The sequence below is a fragment of the Chelonoidis abingdonii genome, chromosome 21 (assembly GCF_003597395.2).
Source record: "Chelonoidis abingdonii isolate Lonesome George chromosome 21, CheloAbing_2.0, whole genome shotgun sequence".
NCBI classification, from domain to species: domain Eukaryota; kingdom Metazoa; phylum Chordata; order Testudines; family Testudinidae; genus Chelonoidis; species Chelonoidis abingdonii.
The window spans coordinates 4094187-4115786 of record NC_133789.1 but is presented as its reverse complement, the minus strand read 5'-3'; the positions used below and the strand labels follow the sequence as shown (position 1 = coordinate 4115786).

Genomic DNA, 21600 nt, shown 5'->3' with positions numbered 1-21600 from the left:
TAAACGGTTCTATGACCACACTAGACATCATATGGCTGTGAATAGCATGAGCTGCTAGAATATGAATGACAAGCCTAATGCTTCAGGGCATCAGGTCATCAGCTTCTGAGGCCACGAAGGAATCTCTCCCCTCACGGTAGCATATCACACCATAAGGAGGCTGCCTTCCCCCCGTGGCCGATGGCTGGGGACAGATGGATCCCAGGCTAAACATCCCGCTGGTCTGAGATGGTTTATTCCACTGTGAAAATCCCTTGGATCGCAGATGCTTAGAACATGTCGCCATCTAAACATCCACCTGGGCCTGGCTTGGCTGTGGGATCCCCTTCCCTATGGGGCTGCTGAGTCCCCCACAACAGAGCCAGTGACACCCACAGGTCCCTGGCACTCACACGGAGCACTGGGAGTGCAGGAGGCAGGGAAGGAGGGAGGGGTCGCTCTCCGGGGAAGCAGCATGGTCACCTGATGCGGGTGCCAATCAATAGGCAGCTCCGGGGCTTTAATAGGCTCGCTGGGTTTCCAACCAATCTGACTCCACACAGCGTCACAGCCAGGCTCTTAATCACCGGGGGGAGCTAATTGCAACGCAGGCCACGTCAGCTCACCCCAATAGAAACAGGGAGGTGCATGCCGGTCGAGGGCAAACGGCAGTGGATCGGGCTGGGCCTTTATTCCAGCCACTGCCCGGGCCCCCCATATTGCTCTGGGGAGGAATCAAGAGTTGCAAGGGGGGACCCCACCCAGCCACCCCACAGACAGCAGCATGTTTATAGGATAACCATAGATCACATGGCATATTCTAGGGGAGGAATCAGCAGCTAAATCCTCAGCTAGCAGAAGGGGAAATCAAGGTACAGAAGAGGGAAGTGGCTTGTCCGTCAGAGGCCCCTGTGGGGAGGACACCCTGGGAGCAACTTTACTGCCCCATGTCAACGGGCGGGGTGAGATGTCTGCCCACCTGTCCCAATGGGAGCTACAGGGCTGGGGCTGAGGTCTGGACAGATGTACAGGGGGTGGGGGGCTGAGTTGTGTTCTCCAGTGAGATCCAGAGAGCTGCCCTCCCCCTGCCAATCTACCCCTCCTGTGCCCAGGTAAGGGCGGGGCTCAGTCTACGTGCAGAAGGGGGGTGTTTAACACATCACCCCCACTGGGCCTAGCAAAGGTGACTGATTCAGCGTGGAGCAGCTCTCGGGCCATCCTCAGGGGCCTGGGATTGAATTAGCCCGGTTGGTCGTCATGGAGAGAGAGAGAGGATGTGGGGCTGATTGGATTTGCAGACATTCTGTGCCCCTTCAACTCTCTCCCGGCCCCACAACCAGGAAGGGAGCAGTGTGGGCTCCAGAGATCACCCTGCTGCTGCCCAGAGCCAGCCCATCTGTGCCGGGACAGGGTGGGATCCATGGGGCAGAGGCTGAGCCCAGGGAAGGGGTTCCAGTCCCAAGCTCATGGACCCTCCAGGGGAGGCCTCCAGCTGCCAAAAGGTGAAGGGGGTGGGGCTGTGATCCACACACACACTTCTACCCCTGTGCAATGAGCTGTATGCACCCACCCTCCACATACACACCCCTACCCCGTGCAATGAGCTGTATATACCCACCCTCCACACACACGCTCCTACCCCCGTGCAAGGAGCTGTACACACACACACCCCACCTCTGTGCAATGAGAGCAGAGTATACCCTACACATGCACACGCAAACCCCTACTTCTGTGCAACAAGAATTGTGTACATATACACCCCTACCTCCATACAAGATCTGTGTACATACACACCCTTACCACTATGCAACAAGCTGTACACACACACACCCCTACCTCCTTGCAACGAGAGCTGTGTACATATGCACCCCTACCACTGTGCAACAAGCTGTCCACACACACATCCCCACCTCTGTGCAATGAGAGCTGAGTATATCCCCCCCTCACACACACCCCTACCTCTGTGCAACAAGCTGTACACACACACACACCCTCTGTGCAATGAGACCTGCGTATACTCCCCCCCACACCCATACCTCTATGCAACAAGAGCTGCGTACACCCACACCCACACGCACACCCCTATCGCTGTGCAACATGAGCTGTGAACATATACACCCCTACCCCCATATGAGAGCTGTGTATATACACATCCCTACCTCTGTGCAACAGCTGTGTATATACACACATACACCACTACTTCCGTGCAACAAGCTGTGTACACACACACACACACAGCTGTACACACACAACCTACTACACACACGCCCATCCCCACAAATTGGAGCTTACTACAGACCCAATTTACTACACACACACTTTAAACACCTCCCTCATGGCACATGCACTCACCTCCACTCCTCCCCCTAGTGCGCAGGCTCTGATGCTCTCCTTCCTCACACCCACGCAGGCCCCAGCAGCCATGCAAACACACACGCGCATGGAGCAAGTGAACACACCTGCTGCTACTGACTCATCCCATGACCTAGCGGCTCCTCTTCCAACACAGCCTGGCAAATGCTCCAAATACCTGGCTGGTAGCAAAGACTTCGACAGAAGGTGCTAGCAGCTGGGAGCTTCCCCACACTGGGAGCACTCCTGCCCCATGCTCTGCAGCACCTCCTGCTGGCAGAGGCTGGGATTGGAGTAGCTAAGATTTCCACCCCACCCGCAGCCAGCACTCCCTACAGAAGGTCAATTGCTGCTGGACCATTCTGCTGCTGTCCTTGAAGGCCTAGGCCTTCTCCCCTCCACCCCGATGGGGGCAGGGTCATCACAGCCCCAGGGCGTCAGTCCTTTTCCAGCTGGTTCCTCCCGAAGCTCCCAGCGAGCGCCAGGCCTTTCTGCACAGGGCGAGCGGTCGGGACATGTTGGGGCAGGTCTCGGAATGAGCCATGCGCATCTCAGAGGGACAGCTGGGCCCAGTTGCTGCCCAGCCCACAGACACGTGGTCTCTGAGCAGGGCAGGAGTTGGTATTTTTAGGATTCTTCCCCACCCCCATCTTTCCAATCAGGGCCCATCCCTCGGTCACATTCATTGCACTCTCCGTGGGTGGCTGGGATCCCCCATCCAGCGGGCAGGTGCAGGGCTTAATTTGTAATGGAAGAGGTGCCGGGGAGCATGCAATTTTGTTACATTCATTTACTGATGCTGCAAGCCCAGAGGGGCAGGAGCTACAAACTGCCAAGCCTAGAGGGGTTAAGCACTTGGCTGGTGGCTCTCCAGGTGGGGAAGGATTAATCATGGCCATTTACAGAGCCAGATCCTAAGCTGGCGGAGGCTGGTTCGGTGTTTTCCAGCCCTGTGTTGAGGGCCTGGCACTGCCAGGGTGTCTGGGTGCAACCAGGCGCCCCTCCCCACTTGCCGCTCCAAATCGCCTGGGGCTGGGAGAACAGGCTGCAATAGCAAAGGGGCTGTGTGTGGATGACACCCAGCAAAGTGAATGGGAGGATGCGCTGAGCTGGGTCAGACCAGTGGGTCCATCCTGCCACTGCTATCCTTCCCCCCTCCCCATCCTGCCCCGCCCCGCTCATTAGCCCTGGCCAACAGGTCCAACCTGCCACTGGGATCCCCACCTGAGTACCTCAGACAATGGCCCATCTGTGCTGGCATCCCTGCCTCCTGCCACATTGGCTCATGGCCTGTTTCCAGCAGAGGCAACGTCCCCTGGTACCAACTGGCAAGAGGATGGGGAGATAAAGGGGTGTGGTGACTCCCAAGAGGGTTTCCCAAATTATCCCGTATGTTCCAAAGTTTCCCGGAGTGACACCTGCCCTTCGCTAGCTACCATTTGTTCATGGCAGCAGCCCAGGGCACCCTATGCAGCAGCACTGATCCAGCCCCACAAACCCCTCAGGATTATTCCCCACATTTTCCAGATGGGGAGACTAAAGTGACACAGCAAGGGAGCAGCAGAATGGGGACTAAAACCCAGGTGCCTTATGCCCCAGCCTCTGCCTGCGCTAACCAGGAGACCGTATCTCCCCGCTCCGGGGCAGGCACCCCAGACCCCCCGCTCTCCTCTCGGCTGGCTTTGGCACCCATTACAAAGTTTGGGGCACCCCTCCCCAGTCCTGCAGGATGTAGGGCATGGGGAAGAGGGGACTCCGCTTTGCCTGGCTGGGGGAGGAGGAGCCCGGTGCCAATAGGGCTTTTGTGCTAAGGCTGAAACCTGAGGGCAGCTGGGAAGGGCTGGGCTGGGCGGAAAGCAGCAGCCAGGCTGAGATTCCTCCCCCGGGGGCCAATTCCCCCCCCCCCCGGCAGCAACACTCAACCCTGCCCCCCACCCCTGGGAAAAGCAGAGGCCAGTGAGTCACTGGCCAGCTCCACCCGTGCGCCGGTTCCGATCGGATCCATCCCCCTCCCCATTTCTGGGGAGACGCCCCCCCGGTTGCAGGGAGCAGACCCCCCCGGGGGGTTATCCCACCTGGAGGCCGGGGTTCTCGAACACGTCCATCTGGATCTCCTGGGTCGAGCTGCGGGGTGTCCTGGCCATGCCGCCCTCCCGAACCATCGAGCTCCCGGCCTGGCTCGCACCGGACTCGTGTCCCAAGCCAGCCCCGGCGGAGGAGGAGCCCGGGGCGGGGGCGCGTGTGGGGGCGGCAACCGGCCGGCCCCTCCCGGCGGCCACACAATGCGCAGGCGGGGCGGGCGGAGGTGTGGGGGGGTCGCCGGTCCCAGGGGGGAGGGGTGTGGTCCGAGCACCCCCCCACGCCGCAGAGCGGCTGAGCGATGGCGGGGCTGGAGAAGGGAGGCGGCGGCGCCCTCGGCGGGTGTCCAGGCGTCTGGAAGAAGAAACACCCCCCACATCCAACCAGTCCCTATAGAGACATGAGTGTCCCCCCCATTCCCACCTGCCCACCTTCTGAGGGGCCTGGCTGCCCAGCAGAGCCGGGGAGGGGAGCAGATGCCAGGGGAGGGTGACCCTGGAGTGGGGACTTCCAGGGGGTGAAGGACTGGATGGGGTGGCCTCATGCCTCCCTGCCCCACACAGAGCCCCCCCAGTCCACGGCGATGGCTGGGCAGGCGGCTCCAGCGATCAGTCCCCTGTCCACTGCCCAGGGGGCTCCAGCGTGCTCTGGGGGTTGAGGACACCGCTGCCCTGTGCCCCCCCCCCCCCCCCCCGGGGTTGAGGACACCGCCGCCCCGTGCCCCCCCCCCCCCAGGCCTGCACCTCTCACCTTGCTCCCTCTTCACTCTGCAGCCTCCTTTCACCCCCATCCCCCACCAGATCGTTCCTGAGAACCCACCTGCCCCAGGGCTCACTGGACCTCCCAACAGACCCTGATGATCCTCAGATTCTACCACCTGCCCTCCGTGTGCCGTACACTCTCTATGTCCCAGCACAAAGGGAGCACCATGGCAGGTGCAAAGCAGCAAATGGGGCTGCATCCATGTCCCTGTGATGATAGGGGAGAAAATCCACATGGTTGGTGGGATCTGGTGGGAATGAAGCATGGGGACCTGGGTCTGCGCTTCACCACCCCCTCCCTTGTCTCACCCCTAATTGGGCGGCTGCTTTGCTTTGACAGATGTCCTGAGCATAGGCATGCACCAGCACCAGCACCAGATTGGAGAGCGACAGCAGCCTCGGGACCCCCAAGGGACATGGGTCTGAGGTGAGCTGGCTACCCAGATAACATGCACCGTCATGCGCTCTGGAAGTGCAGCAAATAAACCCTTGTGTCCAGCTCAATGAAAGGAGCCCACTGGGCAGCCCCAGAACCTGAATCCTCCCCTTGGCCCCATGGTCCGTCTGCGGCTCTCAACCCTCCCTATAAGGTGTGGTGGTGGCTGAATGGTGAGCGAGTCTCCCTTGATCTCACACAGCAAAGCTGCCTCCAGTTCAGCTAGCCTCAAAACGGGTACCTGATCCATCAAGTCAGGGCCGGCAAAGGCGGTGAGATGGGCTGTTCCCTTGGGTACCATTGGCTGTGAAACTGACATGGCTTTGTCACATCAGTTCAGTGAGCTGCTAGCTCTGGGGAACTTTGACTTGACTCCATATGAAGGACCTATTCAGAGCCTGTCTTTGCTGAGCTTACCAGTGCCGAGCCTGCCCGGTGCCCGTGTGTCCAATGAGAATTGAGCTGAGACCCATGGCCCTCATCTCACCTCAGCAATTAGACAGTAATTGGCTTCAACCGCAACTGCCCAAGACTGGATTTGAGCAGACTGCTGAAGGTCTTTGGGTCCCGTCTCATTCAGCTTGTTTTTGGAGAGTGAGGGGGTGGATCTGAGGGGACAGCTCACCCCACATCCCCTCTGCCAGGGTGGAGGCTGAGGTCCAGTCCCAAGCCGTGGGCAGGCCCTAGAAGGTTAAAAATTAACCTCTCTCATGCTGCAGGGAGCTGTGGATTCACTCCAGGGAGCTGGTCCCTTCCTGGCCTCCAGACCCAGACTGTGCAGCTGGAAGACAAACTGTCCAGGACCGCTGGACATCTGATGCAAGGGAGATTTTCCATGATTAGAACTTATCTGTCACTGACTGGCTGAGGTATGACTACGGTGCCCAAGCACCGAATCATATTTAATCTCCACTTTGCAGGCTGGAGAAATGAGACACAGAGAGAAATGATTTACCCAAGGTCACACAGCTAATTGGTGGCAGAACCAGGAATAGAACCCAGCCATCCTGTCAGGCTCTAGCTGCACTAGGACCACGCTGCCTTCCCCTAGTTTTGGAAGGTGGGGATCCAGCCTGGATGACTGTGACAATCCAGGTCCAGACATCCCAAGGGGTGAAAAGGGGGTCTGAACCCCAAAGAATACACTATTGAATTAGCTGGTCATATACAACATGATTGTGGATGAGTAAGTCAAGGAAGGTCTTTCAGAAAGATTGTGATGTTCTGAACTTGCTGGGCATCAGGAGAGCTGCATGCAGGGTAGTTATGCATCATCACGTGTATATGTGTAGAACGTTGTAACCGTGGTGCAACTACACAGCATTGCCTTGCAACCAGTGGTTAAGGGATCAGGCAGAGAGGGGCACCAAGCCAGTTGTTTACAGGAAACCATCTTCAAGTAGCCATCTATTGTCCAACCAGGAAAAGACAACGGTGGACCATTAGAATTAATGGAAAGACATGGAGACAACTGGGAATTCCCCCACTCTCAATACCCATGAGTCACCATGCCAAGAAAGAAAAGTAAAGAAAAGCCTTTTAAAACCAAGCTTGTGTCTGAGGTTTTTTTTCAGAAATTGAGGGGAAGCCTTTAAGTGCAAAGCTGTCCCTGACCCGCTGGGTCCTTCTATGACGGCCTGGGAAACCATTCTAACGCAACAGGTACCTTCTATTAGAAAAGGGGATTTGTCTAATATAGGCATGTAAAACCTGGGGTTGCATCTTTTTGTTCATTTTCTGTGTGACTTGTCTGCGTTTGCTTTTCCTTCCTGTTTCACCTTTGAATCTGTGATTTTTTTTTCTTCTGTTAAATAAACTTTTTGGTTATTTTTGCCCCCAGCAGGTCTCTGCTGCATGAATTGTGTGGAGTGTGTCCACCAAAGTGAACTGATACCTGGGAGGTCTTTGCACACCTTCGGGGATGATGAACTAGAGGGGAAAAGTTCGAGTGCCTGGTAGATAGGAACTCAGGGTAGATGGAATGGGGAAGATTTGGGATTGGAAGGGCCCTGCAAGTCCCAGTGACATCAGAATTGCCCCTGCCTCTTCATCCCAAACTCAAACTAAGCCCTGAATTGATACAAGGTTGGTTGGTTTGTTTTCTCCCCACTCATCACACCGCACGTCCCATTCCTGCTTCCAGTTGGCAGTGAAGCATCCAGGCCACGAGGTGGGAGGCTGCTCTCCTGAGATTTTTGTCCCAGCTGGAAGCAGAAAATCCTAGAGTCCCCAGAGGGCGTGACTTCTTCCAAGGTTTCCCATCTGCAGAAGGATCCCAATGTTCCAGCATTTCCCTGATGTTCATGATGTCATGAGACACCAGTGGATGGATCCTGAGCTAGGAGGCTGGAGATCATGGGCATGCATAGTCCCACCACCATTCAGCATCTCCCCCTGGACATGACTCTCCCAGTGCATGGAGCAGGCTGTGTTCTCATCTCTCCCCTCTCTGCCAGACTAGACCCCAGAGATGGGCTTGGACCAAAACCCCATATCAAAGCAGTCCCACACTGGGACAGCAGAGCCCCTCATCTAGATGTGACTCCCACCCATCCCCCTCTCCTGACATGGGGATGCCAGGCCAGATTTGAAATGATTCTCCAGACCAGAAACTTTTTGTACATTCTGCTTCCAGCTAGGACAAGGGAGATGGTCTTATCTGAGGCTTCAGTGCCGCAGCCTCTCCAGGACAGTTAGCCTGGAGGCTCCCCTCTCCCATGTCGGCCTGTTTGTGCAGAGACCATCCAGCTAACCATCCTGAGAGGAGCAATTCACTAAGCATCTTGGACAGCTGCAGCTGTTTCCTGGATATTGTTTTTCCAGCTTGTCCCCCTTTCCCTCCCCCCACAACCCACCAGCAATCATAACCCCCCCCCATCCCCCCGGACCCTGGCAGTAAATAGAAGCTGCGTAGGAAGAGTGGGAGGGAGAGGAGAGTGGGGGTGGGGGTGGGGAGAAAGATGATGGGTTAGCAGAGGGAGACGGTGGGGGGGCAGAAGGGATAGAGCTGGAGGAGGGAAGGTGAACACACAGACAGCAGGCAGCTGCATGGGAGTTTAATGCAATTACAGATCTCCCTTTACACAGCCAGAGCCTCTCCACCCGCCAGGCGCGCTCAATCACCACCTCCACATTTGAGTAGTAAACACTGTGAGCAGACTGTGGAATGCCAGTGGTGCCCCTCGGTGGATTGCTGATGTGGGGCAGCAGGGGATAGCCTCAGGCCCATCCTAAACACCAGCAATATAAGGTGTTACCTCAACATGATATCCTCCCCACCACAGCGCTCTTTACAAATAGATGCAGCCACCTCTGGGGCGGAGCAGAGTCCCTTTTGTGAGCAATGATCCACTGGAAAACAAAATCCAGTGCAAGATGCTAAGGAAGACATTTGAAAACACATAGACAGGACCATCTGGCAGATTTCATTGTTTCCTAGGAGAGAGAAGGGCAGAAACGATATCACCACCACCACCACCACCACCACCACCACAGCATTCTAGGCTTCATTCTGGTGCTTTTGCACCATGGGAGAAAACAGCTGGATTTCCCCACCTGGGAATTCCTTCTGTTTAGGGGAATTCCCCTGGAGAGCATAGGGCATAACATGATTCTTCCACAGGAGCTGGGAAGCAACTATCTCCCCTCCCCTGTACAGACCCAGGGGTCTGACCAAATGTGCTATGGGGACATATTTTTATTTGCCGTTCTCTTTGACATCAGGCTGCGTGGCAAATGCTAGAGGCAGGATCCTGGAACTGGTGAGCCAGTGGGTCTGAGCCAAGTTCCCAACACACATTCCTGTAGCAGGTATTTCCAGGTTTGGAGTTTGTTTTATGAAAACAACTCGTTTTTTAAACAGCCTAAATCTGTGTTTATCTGTGTTTTTCTTGCTTAATGAACCAAGAATCTGTTCCTGTCAGGCCTCCTTCTCCTACCATATGTTGATCATTTTACATCAGCCAGACTCTAAATGAACCATGAGATGGAATCTAGTCTGAGTATTTAACAAGAAGCCTTAGTTTTTGGTTTGATTTTCTAGCCAATTGCATTTTTCAGACATGACTTTCAAAGAAGGAAATATGCCTAAATGCTGCAAGAAGTGTGGATTTAGGTGTTTTTTGACATCTCATTTATTAAAAAAAAAAGTGACATTTTTGCTTGAGTGGAGTTTGTATCACTTTAAAAGTGGAACATCAGTTATAGTTTAAAGAAACAAGACCATTTATACATTTATATTTTTGATAGTCTCTCCTCTTGTTCCAAGGATTATTAAGCTTTGAGATCCTGGAGTTCTGAACAGCCTAAATTCACACAGATTTCAGCCCCTTTCTGGATCAGACTTTCTTGGACATGAGATAAATCAGTGGCTCTCTCTGGGCCTGAATCTGACCTCACTGACTCTGGTTTTACATTACCCTTTTTTTCATGGAGATGCTCCTGGTTGACATGGCATGAGAGGGGAGTTAGGCCCCTTTGTGCCTCAGTTTCCCTAGCTGATCAACAGTGACACTGATACTTACCAACCTCACATTGGGCCTGCGAGGATTAATTCCTTTTTGCAAAGTGCCAGCAGGCAGGGATAAGAGGCAATTGGGAGCCAGGACTCCTGGGTGCCATTCCTAGGTCTAACATTGATTCACAGTATGAGTTTGGGTTAGTGGTGACCATCTACAGTTCAAGGACAAGCATGTACATGACCCATGGCTACCTGCAAAGCTGTGACCATGGCCTGCCCCATAGCTTTAGTTCCTGTTTCATGGCTGGCCTTTAACCTGGCATAGACTATCCTATTGCTACCCCCACACCTGACCTGGCTCAGGCCCCCAGCATAGCACCACCTTATCCCATAACTTCTCTACTGTCCCCCATTAACCTACCTCCTACCCCATGGCTAACTTCCAATCTGACATAGCTTTCCTCCAGCCTAGCATAACATCAGAAATGCAGGGCTGGAACGGACTACAAGAGGTCATCAAATCCACCCTCCTGCACTAAGGCAGGACAAAGTGAACCTACAGCATCCTTCACAGGTGTTTCTCCAACCTCTTCTTAAAAACCTCCAACGATGAGGATTTCACAAGATCCCTAAGGATATGGCTACACTTGAAACTTCAAAGCGTTGCCACGGCAGCGCTTTGAAGTGCGAGTGTGGTCGTAGCGCCAGCGCTGGGAGAGCTCTCTCCCAGCGCTGCACGTACTCCACATCCTGATGGGGTTTAGCTTGCAGCGCTGGGAGACGCACTGTGGCACTATTTACACTGGGGCTTTACAGCGCTGTATCTTGCGGCGCTCAGGGGAGTGTTTTTTTCACACCCCTGAGCGAGAAAGTTGCAGCGCTGTAAAGCGCCAGTGTAGCCAAGGCTTTAGAAGCTATTCCAGAGTTCAACTACCCTTATAGTTAGAACGTTTTTCCTAAAGTCTAACCTAAATCTCCCTTGCTGCAGCTTAACTCCCTTACTTATTGTCCTACCTTCAGTGGCTATGGAGCACAATTGATCAGCAGCCTCTTTAGCCTATCTGCAGACCCTTATCAGTCTTCTTTTCTCAAGACTAATATACCCAATTTTTTTAACCTTCCTCCGCAGGTCAGTGTTTCTAACCCTTTTACCATTTTTACTGCTCTTCTTGAGACTCAGTCCAATTTGTCCTCATCTTTCCTAAAGCGTGGTGCCTGGAACGGGACACAGTACTCCAGCTGGGGCCTCCCCAGTGCGGAGCGGGACGATGACCGCCCAGGACTTACATAGGACATTCGTGTTAATACACCCCAGAATGATACTGGCCTTTTCCCCAGCTCCTCAGGTTGCTGACTCATATTCAATTTGTGATCCACTGTAACCCCCAAGCCTGCCCCAGGACTCCCATACTGATCCCATGAACTCAGCTCTTACCCCATGACTGTCCCCCAGCCCTGATCTGGCCCAAGGCCCCTAGCTTACTTCCCCCCTACGGGCTCCATTAAGCCAGCACCTACTACCCCACACCTGCCCTTCCTCTCCTCCACGCGTCCAGCCCTCTCCAGACCACAAAAAGACAGCATTAGCCCTCCCACACTTCCACGTGGTGCACTGAGCACCTCCCTTCCATTGCGCAGGCGCAGCCTCTGCCGGGCTAGTCCGGGCATCACTCCCACGTGATCATTGCGCAGGCGCCGCTGCACTCCGGACCATACCATTCCCAGACGCGGGGGGTGGAGAGATATGTTTCAGACTCCCGGTTCCGTCCGGACTTTCTCCCTCGGAACCGGGTTCTGTTCCTTTCCGCGCTTTCCTGGTCCGTAGTGGAGCGAGCGGGATCGGAGGGGAGGGGCGGCGCTGTGAGCGGAGGGGTGGAATGGTACGTCCCACCCACCCCCTGCGCTGATAGTGGGAGCGGCCGGCGCTGCGGCCTCCTTTCCTTTCAGCGCTAGGGCCGCCGCCGCCATGAGGTGAGCGGGGCGCAGGTCGAGCCACGGGCCGGGGTCTGCCTGCAGGGGCCGTCTGGGCTCCTGAAGGGACCCGGGACCCGAGCGAGGTGGGCGCTGGGGCGGCCGGGCCTCCGCTCCGGAGAGCGGCCGGCGCCGGGCCTGGGCCTGGGCCTGGGCCTGGGCCTGGCCTAGCTGAGAGGAGCCGCTTCCCCTGTCCCCATCCGGCAGCGTCCCATATCCCCTCAGCCTGGCCCCGGGCTGTGGGCAGCGGGGCGATTAGGGGCGCGCGCGCTGGCGGCGGGGGGCGCGCGCGCTCCGGGGCGGGGGGCCTGGATGGAATGGAGCGGGGGGGGACCTGGATGGAATGGGGCGGGGGGGGCGCGCGCGCTCCTGGGGCGGGGCCTGGATGGAATGGAGCGAGGGGGGGGCCTGGATGGAACGGAGCGTGGGGGCGCGCGCGCTCTGCGGGGGGGGGCCTGGATGGAATGGGGCGGGGGGCGCGCCGCGCTGGGGGCGGGGGCCTGAATGGGGCGGGGGGGCGCCTCTGGGGCGGGGGCTGAATGGGGCGGGGGGGGCGCGCTCTGGGGGGGGGCCTGGAATGGAACGGGCGGGGGCGCGCGCGCGCTCTGGGGGCGGGGCCTGGATGGAATGGAGCAGGGGGCACACGCGCTCTGGTGGCGGGAGGTCTGGAATGGAATGGGGCGGGGGCGCGCGCGCGCTCTGGGGGCGGGGCTGGATGGAACGGGTGGGGGCGCGCGGGCTCTGGGAGCGGGGGTCTGATGGAACGGGGCGGGGGCGCGCGTGCTCTGGGGGGGGGCTGGAGGAATGGAGCGGGGGGCGCGCGCGCTCTGGGGCGGGGGGCCTGGATGGAATGGGCGGGGGGTCTGGATGGAACGGGGCGGGGGGCGCGCGTGCTCTGGGGGCGGGGGGCCTGGAGGAATGGAGCAGGGGGGCGCGCGCGCTTGGGGCGGGGGTCTGGATGGAACGGGCGGGGGGTCTGGATGGAACGGGCGGGGGGCGCGCGGCTCTGGGGGCGGGGGGCCTGGATGGAATGAGCAGGGGGCGCGCAGCGCTCTGGGGCGGGGGGCCTGGATGGACTGGAGTCGGGGGGGCGCGCGCTGGACACAGATGGGGGGCTGATCTTTATGGCACCCCCAGTAAAGCTCTTGGTCTGCTGGATCCCCCCGACGTTCCCACCCCACGGGGATCCTGCCGTCTGGAAACCAGCTGCGCCTGGGGTAGGGGCAAAGGGAGCACAAGTCTGCTGGGCTCGGCCCTTCAGAGCTAGGCCTGACTTCCAAAGTGGCCGGTGATTTTTGGGTGGCCAGCATGAGGCACCGCAAGGGGTGGGCGCTCAGCTCAAGTGAGGCACCCAGCATCACTGAAACTTCATCCCATCTTCTGTTTAACGTGTCACCTGCCACCTTCAGCTCTGAACTTTTGCCACAAATGAAAACCTTCTTAACAAGAGCTTAATCTGGTCAATGTCACTGGCTACAGTTTCTCCACTGGCACTGTTTTGTCACATGCCAGATTTCCACCTGATTGCTGCCTTTCACATCAGAGGTGATGACATTTCGGCAGTGCCATGTGTAAATACACTTACATTAGGCTTTGTGATCTTTACAGTGAAAGACCCTTTATACATATAACTAAAACTAGACTGCATTTCTAGCATTCCAGGAACAGTGAAAAATGTAGTGATTTGCCATTGTGCTAAACTGGGTGCTGCCTGTTCTAAGCCATGTGTGTTGGTTTGTTCAGTATGCTCAGGCTCCAGAAGAGGCTGGCCTCCAGCGTCTTGCGCTGTGGCAAGAAGAAAGTTTGGTTGGATCCTAATGAGACCAATGAGATTGCCAATGCTAATTCTCGTAAGTAACCATTTCTCTTCCACATGTGCACTGGGCAATTCAGTGACTTGCTAGTGCTATCCTCTGGTATGATTTGTGGGCCTAGCTAATTATTGAATATTGCAGAAGATGCAGTGATCTCAGTTTCTTTGTTACAGGCTCGGTAGTAGAAAGGTTAATTTAATAGTAGCTAAACCAAATTGCCTTCTCCTTAGGCTTTTTTATATTCAAGTTTATTTAAAGGTTTTGCTGACTTACAAGCATGTAGCAATTGCCTTCCCTCAATAACTGGAAGCAGTAAATGACCAAATTCTAGAATTCTGCTAAATCCACACTGAAAGAATTCACACCAGAATGTGATTACTAGTGTGGATGTTCTTTGTGGGGACAGGCGTTACAACTTTCTAGTCAAACACCAACCACAGGGATATCTAGGGGTGAACAGATGAGAGATGCATGATTGAAAAATTAGAAGAGCAGAAAAATGTGTTCACTGCAAGTACTGAAAAATAGACAGTTTGTCCCTTCTCAGGGACTAGGCTTCCTTTTGTGTTAACTGAGCTGGTAGATCCAGCAGGTAGATTGGAGGCAGAAGCAGGACCCAAACAACATCTTTATAAAGTTTGCAGTGTGGAGCTGAATGGAGTAACAGTGTCTGGGAGAATGTTTCCCATGTAGGCCTGTGATGGACTGCAACAGGACTGCCTGAGGAAAACAAACTTAATTAAGGGGCCTCTGTAAAGAAGGTCAAAATCTTCTTAAATTCCTTTAGACTTAGACCAGTGTGTCTCAAACTTTTTCACATAGCAAGCCTCTGAGTGCGACCCCCCTCCCCTATAAATTAAAAACACTTTTTCTATATTTAACACCATTATAAATGCTGGAGGCAAAACAGGGTTTGGGGTGGAGGTTGACAGCTCACGACCCCCCATGTAATAACCTCGTGACCCCGAGGGGTCCCGACCCCCAGTTTGAGAACTCCTGACTTAGACTTTGTAATCCATCCTGAAAACTCCTTTTGTAAAGGAAAATTTGTTGGTGTTGGACTGTCGCCTTGCTCATACTGTCCATTTTCTGTTCCATTTGATGTCTTCAACATGGAACATCTCTTCTGATTTCCAGGTCAGCAGATCAGGAAACTGATCAAAGATGGTTTGATAATCCGCAAGCCTGTGACTGTTCACTCCCGTGCCCGATGCAGGAAAAACACCTTGGCCCGCCGAAAGGGCAGGCACATGGGTATTGGTAAGTGATAGCTGGCTTCACTCTAGATAACTGGGGTTAAACATCTGTCAAATTCTAGAGACCTTTGCTGAGGGTGGATTTATAGACAGCCTTATGTACCAAGGAGGGGCCTTGTAATGCAGCTGGGTTGTTAATCATACTCCTTGGATTTTGAGGCAAGCAGAAGTGTTAAGCACACTGGCAAGGATGCTCACTGGTAACTAGCTGTGGTCTAGCTCTGTAACATCTTTTCTCTTTGCTTCCAGGTAAGAGAAAGGGTACAGCCAATGCCCGTATGCCCGAGAAGGTGACCTGGATGAGGAGAATGAGAATTCTGAGACGTCTGCTTCGCAGATACAGGGAGTCCAAGAAGATCGACCGCCATATGTAAGTCTGAGAGCCAAATGAATCCTGCCCTGCTTCTCCTTTGGTGGGTGTGTCTGGGTGGGGAACAGGGTACCCATCTGCCTGGATACACTAGCCTCTGCTGTTTAAGGCTTTTGCACCAGGCTCTATAAACTTGGACCTGAACCCACAGAAGCCAAAGGGGAAAGCCAAGAGAGAGTAAACACATCTTTTATTGAAATGATAAATCCCTTGCAGTCAATAAGGGCACTGGAAAACTGCTACAGAATGATATTGGTGTTAGTGAGCTTCTCAGGACTAGCTCCTCTGCTGAAATTGAAGGGCAGGACAAGGGAGTCATGTATGGTGGTAGATTAAGATGCTGCACGATGATTAAATTAATTTTTAAACTCTGGGACACACAGGTCACTGTGTGGTCCACTGCAGAAAAGGCATAACTGCTGTTTATCTTGAGTCACTTACAAGTTTATCTTGAGTCTTGGAAGCCGCACGGTTTGTAGTTCTTCATTTGCGCCTTTAAACAAATGAGTGTTGCTTCCTGCAACACTGTGAGCTCTCACCTCACCCTGTCCCTTCCCTTTTGTTAGGTATCACAGTCTGTATCTGAAGGTCAAGGGTAACGTGTTCAAGAACAAGCGGATTCTGATGGAGCACATTCACAAACTCAAGGCAGACAAGGCTCGCAAGAAGCTCCTGGCGTAAGTGTTTGATTATTAAAGCGATTCTGAGAGCTTAGTAGAGGCCCAAGACTTAAGTTTTGCACAAGTGAGCTCAGTATGAGTTCAAGTGATTCCACGAGCTTGCAGCACTTGGGTTACAGAGACATTGGTTCTCTTATTGTGGCATCCTGTAAAGTGAAACTGACTAGAAACAAATGAAATTCACTAGTATGTCTTTACTAGCCAAGCCTGGTCATAGTTATGCTGCTATAGCTCTGTCAGTTAGGGCTGTGATTATTTACTCATATACTGGTTTAAAGTTTGGTATGGGTGCAAACTCATAAACAAGAACAGTGTCAGTTCTCGTATATCAGCATAACTGCATTCACATTAGGTGGGTTATACTATACCAGTGTGGTTAGAGCTGCAAAACTTCCTAGTGTAGACAAGGCCTAAGGCTGAGTGGAATACAAAATAATACTTCATAAATGTTGACAAATGATCTGGATATTAACGGCTTGGTTTTAATGGTGTAAATAAATCCAAGTATGATTTGAATGCCCCCTTTAAACAAGCTTTGCCTTTCTGCATGACATAAACACCCTGGAAATAACGCCCATCCCCTGAAGATTTGTAAGTTCCCTTGCTGAATGTTGTGCAAAGACCTTGCCATTGAAGGATCCATTCTCAAGAAGGGGCGAAGTTAAGACAATTGAAGGACAAATGGGTTCTGGCAGGTCTTGCATTATTTTCCCTTTCTAACTTCAAGCACTGGACTGATCAGTTTTGTCAAGATCTCAAGGGCACTCTCTAACGAACAAGTTTGCTGTGTGGTGTCCTTGGAGATGGAGTAAAGACAGCAGCATGCTCTTGTGCTGTCATTTGGGCCAAGGACCTGTTTTCATCCCAATCCTGGCCAAGGGTAGATCCCATTGATGCCTGCCTATGTTACTCAGTAGGTCAGTGGCGTGTCACTGAACAAGACATTGAATTACACTTAAGATCGTTACACTGAAAAGCGCTAGTGGGGAGGTGTGTGGGCGTGGTAACCTGGTTAACAGCAGCTGTAAAGCAGTTGATGGTGCATGAGGCATTTGTGAAATGCGTGTGCGCGCCTCATCTCTCTACAATGGCTCTAAGGCTGGGGAAAAATAGTCAGAGGTGGGGGATGATGCCCAGGTAAAAGCTGCGTGGGTTTATCTGGGCTGCTGGAGGCTGACGTCCTGTGTGTTCATGAAACCTATTTACATCTTCAGTGACCAGGCCGAAGCTCGCAGGTCCAAGACCAAGGAAGCCCGCAAGCGCCGTGAAGAACGTCTGCAAGCCAAGAAGGAAGAGATCATCAAGACTCTCTCCAAGGAGGAGGAAACTAAAAAGTAAACTTCTGTGGCTGTTCTGTGTACATAGTGCTCTCCATCAAAGGGTATTAATAAACGTTCCATATCCCAACCTAGGCTTGGCCTATGTCTAACTTCCTTTCCTGGTTGAGGGTTCCAGGGTGCTGAGTTGCTTTTGCCATCTGGGTACAAAGTGCCTCTTGCAATATAGTAAAACTTCTAAAGCAAACTTTCTGTCATACAGGTCTGGAGAGGTTGCTCATAACTTGCACTGAAAGTGTTGGGAGGCAGCATGCTTAACTTTTCAAGGCTGTGGGGTGCATCTAGTCAGTACAGAGACTCCTTCCTGGTTTAGGAACAGGGCAGAGGGACTCTCGGCCAGAGGAAGATCGTTGAGCTGGGGGTGAATGGGTTTACAAGGAGAATCCTTTGTAGATGACCCTGGGGGCAAGATGCAGTAGAATCAACCAGTGTGAGCAGTCCCTCCATGGATCTGTTGCATCCCTGCAGTGTACTTAGTATCTCAGACCAGGTCAGAAAGTTAATGCCAAGTGACACGTTCATAAGCAAAGGTCAGTCTGGGATTTTGTGTGTGGAAATCCTGCTGAGGGGGGATGATCCAAGGGGGAAAACATTTCATTGAACGTATGCCTGGGGATGGGTACCTGTAACAGCCCCAAACTTTGATAAAGGACACACAGAAAAGGAGAATGTTAAGAATCTGTACCCACAGTGTTACAGACCTGATTGTCGAGGAACGGGGAAATGGGCTTGCTTCAGATGTGAACTTGGCCTGTGAGCACTTGGTGTTCAGTAAGCAGCAGGATGCATCTAGGTAAAACCACACATGCAGAGATGCCTCCCTAAATTTTCAGTAATCTTCCTGCTTGTTTACATGTAATTCCAAAATTACTAATTCAGGATTAGAGCAAAGCTAATTTTGCATGTGTGTACATAGACACAAAATAAGTGTCATGACTGCTTGCATCTGATGAACACCCCATATAGCACTGTGGCCATGGGGGCCTATTCTTTTCCACCACCCCCATGGCATGCTCAGACTGCATAGTGAGGGTCTGATAGGAGGCAAGCCGCAGCAATTGCCTTTGGAGTTGGTGTGCTGTGGAATTCCCTGCCCAAGTTTCAATCCTGTGTAGACCCTGCTGGGCTGTTAACATGCTCTGGGTACCTAGAGTGCACCAGCATGGTCCATGCAGGGCAGCTAGTGCTCAACATGCAGCCTGAGGCTTGGGCAGGGAATCCAGTGCCCCACTAACTCGCTGCAGCTTGCCTCCTGTCAGACCCTCGTGCTGCAGGGGAGGAGGGAAGATCATCCTGGAAAGGAGTTCCAGGCCCACAACAAACCATGGTAATTAAGGGCCCTATGTGGCATGGGAGAGCAGCCCTCCAAAGGTTGATCCTTCCCTTCTCCCTGTTTGGGGATGGGTGTTATAGGTGCAATGGGGGGCAGTTGCCCCCTTGGCCATATATAGGGAGGAAATGGGGGGGGAGAAAGGTCTAAGCAACTACCCTAATGTTTTTCATAAACACTCCTAAAAGTTTGAGCAACATCGGCATGTACCTCCCTGCCTCCTAGGTGAGGGATCCATCTGAAATCAGGTCCTGATCTATGGAGAAGTGTCCATGTCCTAAATTGCCCCAACTGACAATCTCATTAGAGGCCAAGGACAATCTCTTCTCATGTCTTCTAGGTCCTAGCTAGTGGGAGCTTGTTCTGTGCATAAATGGAGCATGTCAGGTGGTAGGGCTGTCTGTGCAGCCCATCTAGTGAGCGCTAGAGTAATGGAGCTGTAGAAATCCCACCCTGCCATGGTTAGAACTTTAGGATCAAAGTGCAATGCAAAGGATGTAACTTCTTTCTCTCTGGACCCTAACCTGATCGTGAAAGCGTGGCAGTGTGGGGGAGACAGCAATCAGAGGTATAGTTTGAGTAAAGAGCTTTAAATGTGCAAAGAAAGCCCATTCTAGCAGGGTCTGAGCTCAGCCCAGCTCTCTTGGCAGATGACACCACTTCTGCAGCCTGAAATTTATGGCTTTTTTTTTTTTTAAATTCTGCATATTTCTGACCCACGTAGTTTGTGATGCTCTTTCACAGGCATCTGGAGAGTCTATGTTCCACCCTGTAGAATCCCAAGCATTTCAGAAAAGGGAGCAGTGGCTAAATGACACAGTCGTGTTTCCTGTGTCTCACTGTGGGGGGGGGAATGCTAGGAAAAGCTACTAGGGCAAAGTCCCAAGTAACACATGAGATCCCTGCTATCCGTGCAGAGGAGATGGGACACGCCAGCCAAGCTCCTTCTTGCAATGACTGCATGGTTGGGTCGCCTCTACCCTGTGAAGAAAGTGAAAGGGCCTAGGACTTTCTTGGGGAAGGCAGTGGAAGCACTTCCCAGTGCACTGGCCTTGATTTCCATAGTATGCATCCCAAATACTAGCCTTTAAAACCACAACTGTTCAGCTTCAACTTCAGCTCCTCAGCAGCTGGCCAGAGATTTCCCTGAGGCTCCAGAGGAACAAGACTTCTCCCTAGGAAAAGCTGAGCGGGCATGTGATGAGATCAAATATAATTAATCATCTTTGCCTCTTTCTGCAATGCAGTCTAGTAAGACAACATGCATCAGGGTTTCTTTAAAGAAAGTAGCCGTGGTTTTGGAGCAATAGCACTTATGAGGGGCAGTAGTGTGCTGTGGCTGGATCCATTTTCTAAGTGCTTGATGGCCTAGATTTAATGGTAATTTGAACTGCCATTATTGTGTGAACAGTGTAAACACAGGCCCTGATCCTGGAAACTCATGGGAGTTCCCCTTGTAGGAGCTTCAGGGTCAGAGACCTTCGTTTTAGAGACCAAGCACCTGTAGCAAAGATTAGGGTGTTGCTTTGGACTTGCTAGAGATGGCCTCTGGGGGTGACCAGCTAAGGGAAAGAGAGGGGTTTACTCTGCCTGTTTTCCTGCCACTGAATATTCAGGTCACATGTCTGCTGTTCTTTTCGAAAGACTATGGAGGATTATTGTGTTACAGAAACAGAGCAACAAGTGAAACATGACTAGGGGAGGAAGTGATATTTTTTCCAGCCCATAAAACTCTGGGCCTGTTTTTCAGAGGAGGTTCAGTGCTTATAGGACCTGCAACTCCTAAGCTGAAGGAGTTCGGCACCCCAGCATTAGGTTTTTAAACATTCAACTCTGAAGCATGGGAAGAAAGTTACATGTGTTTAAAGATTCTTCCCCTTGCTGAAAGTTTATGAGAGCTCCTTATCCACCCCTCTGCATCCTGCACAGGAGATTCCCACTGACAAGGACAGGGTCATTTCTAAGGCAATAAAATAACATTTCAGGTTGCCCACATGAAAGCAGCAAAGCCACTTTTCTTCAGCTCCTCTAGGTGCTCTGTGCACCCTGAAGCACCATGCGTAGGGTGGATCATACTGGTTTCGCCCCCCCTGGCCCTTAGTGGCCCGGAAGCAAACAGCCAATGAGAACATTTCATCTGGTGTCACAGCTGCTGTGATCCGTGTAGCTAAGACTTCAAAGGCCCATGCTCCAGGAGATCATTCACTTTAATGGTGGGGCTGATCTTTTAATAGAGGTGGCAGCCATCTGTGGGGAGGAGAGTCTCAGCTAGGATTTGGGGGTTGTTTTTTTAACCAACATCTTCAGCTTCTGGAGAGCCCATTGGAGGAACAATGGAGAGAAATCCCTATGCTTGTGCTGAGAGGTCGGAGCCTGGAGAGTGGGTGTGCATCTCAGGTGGGCTGAGGGCATGGTGCCGACCAGCGTCATCTTCTGAATGGCAGCCACCGCAATCTCCCCGAGAACAGCCTAGAAGTCCCAGAGGAAAGACAGTTACAGCTTGGAAGTCTGAATTGCTCACAAGCCTGAAGAAGATCAGACTATTTAGTGTGTCCCAGAGGAGGCTCAAGCACCTACATGGGGAAAAGATGTCAAACAGGCTCTTTAGCAGATGAGGCATAACCAGTTCTGGGAGCTGATACATTTGGGCTAAAAATAAGGCATTTTTAACAATGAGCGGGATTAACCATTGGAACAATTCACCTAGAAATGTGGTGGATTCCCTGTCACTTGGAGCCTTCGCACCACGACCAGATGCCTTTTTAATCATTATGCT

General features: G+C 53.0%; 2 protein-coding genes across 3 annotated transcripts in view; one reads left to right on the top strand and one right to left on the bottom strand.

The window, feature by feature from the left end:
• CACNB1 (calcium voltage-gated channel auxiliary subunit beta 1) overlaps positions 1–4527 on the bottom strand; it is a 28515-nt gene extending 23988 nt beyond the window's left edge. For both annotated transcript variants that reach the window (XM_032791326.2, XM_032791334.2), the window contains exon 1: positions 4407–4527. In XM_032791326.2, the coding sequence (XP_032647217.1) occupies positions 4407–4493 (87 nt within the window). In that variant the 5' untranslated portion in view covers positions 4494–4527. The remainder of the gene's footprint in view (positions 1–4406) is intronic.
• A 7406-nt stretch (positions 4528–11933) lies between these two features.
• On the top strand, positions 11934–17568 carry RPL19 (ribosomal protein L19). Its single transcript, XM_032791336.2, has 6 exons — positions 11934–12037; positions 13781–13887; positions 14989–15111; positions 15357–15477; positions 16044–16154; positions 17372–17568. The coding sequence occupies exons 1-6, from the start codon at positions 12033–12035 to the stop codon at positions 17493–17495; spliced, it is 591 nt and encodes a 196-aa protein (XP_032647227.1). The 5' UTR covers positions 11934–12032; the 3' UTR covers positions 17496–17568.
• Positions 17569–21600: the final 4032 nt, after the last annotated feature.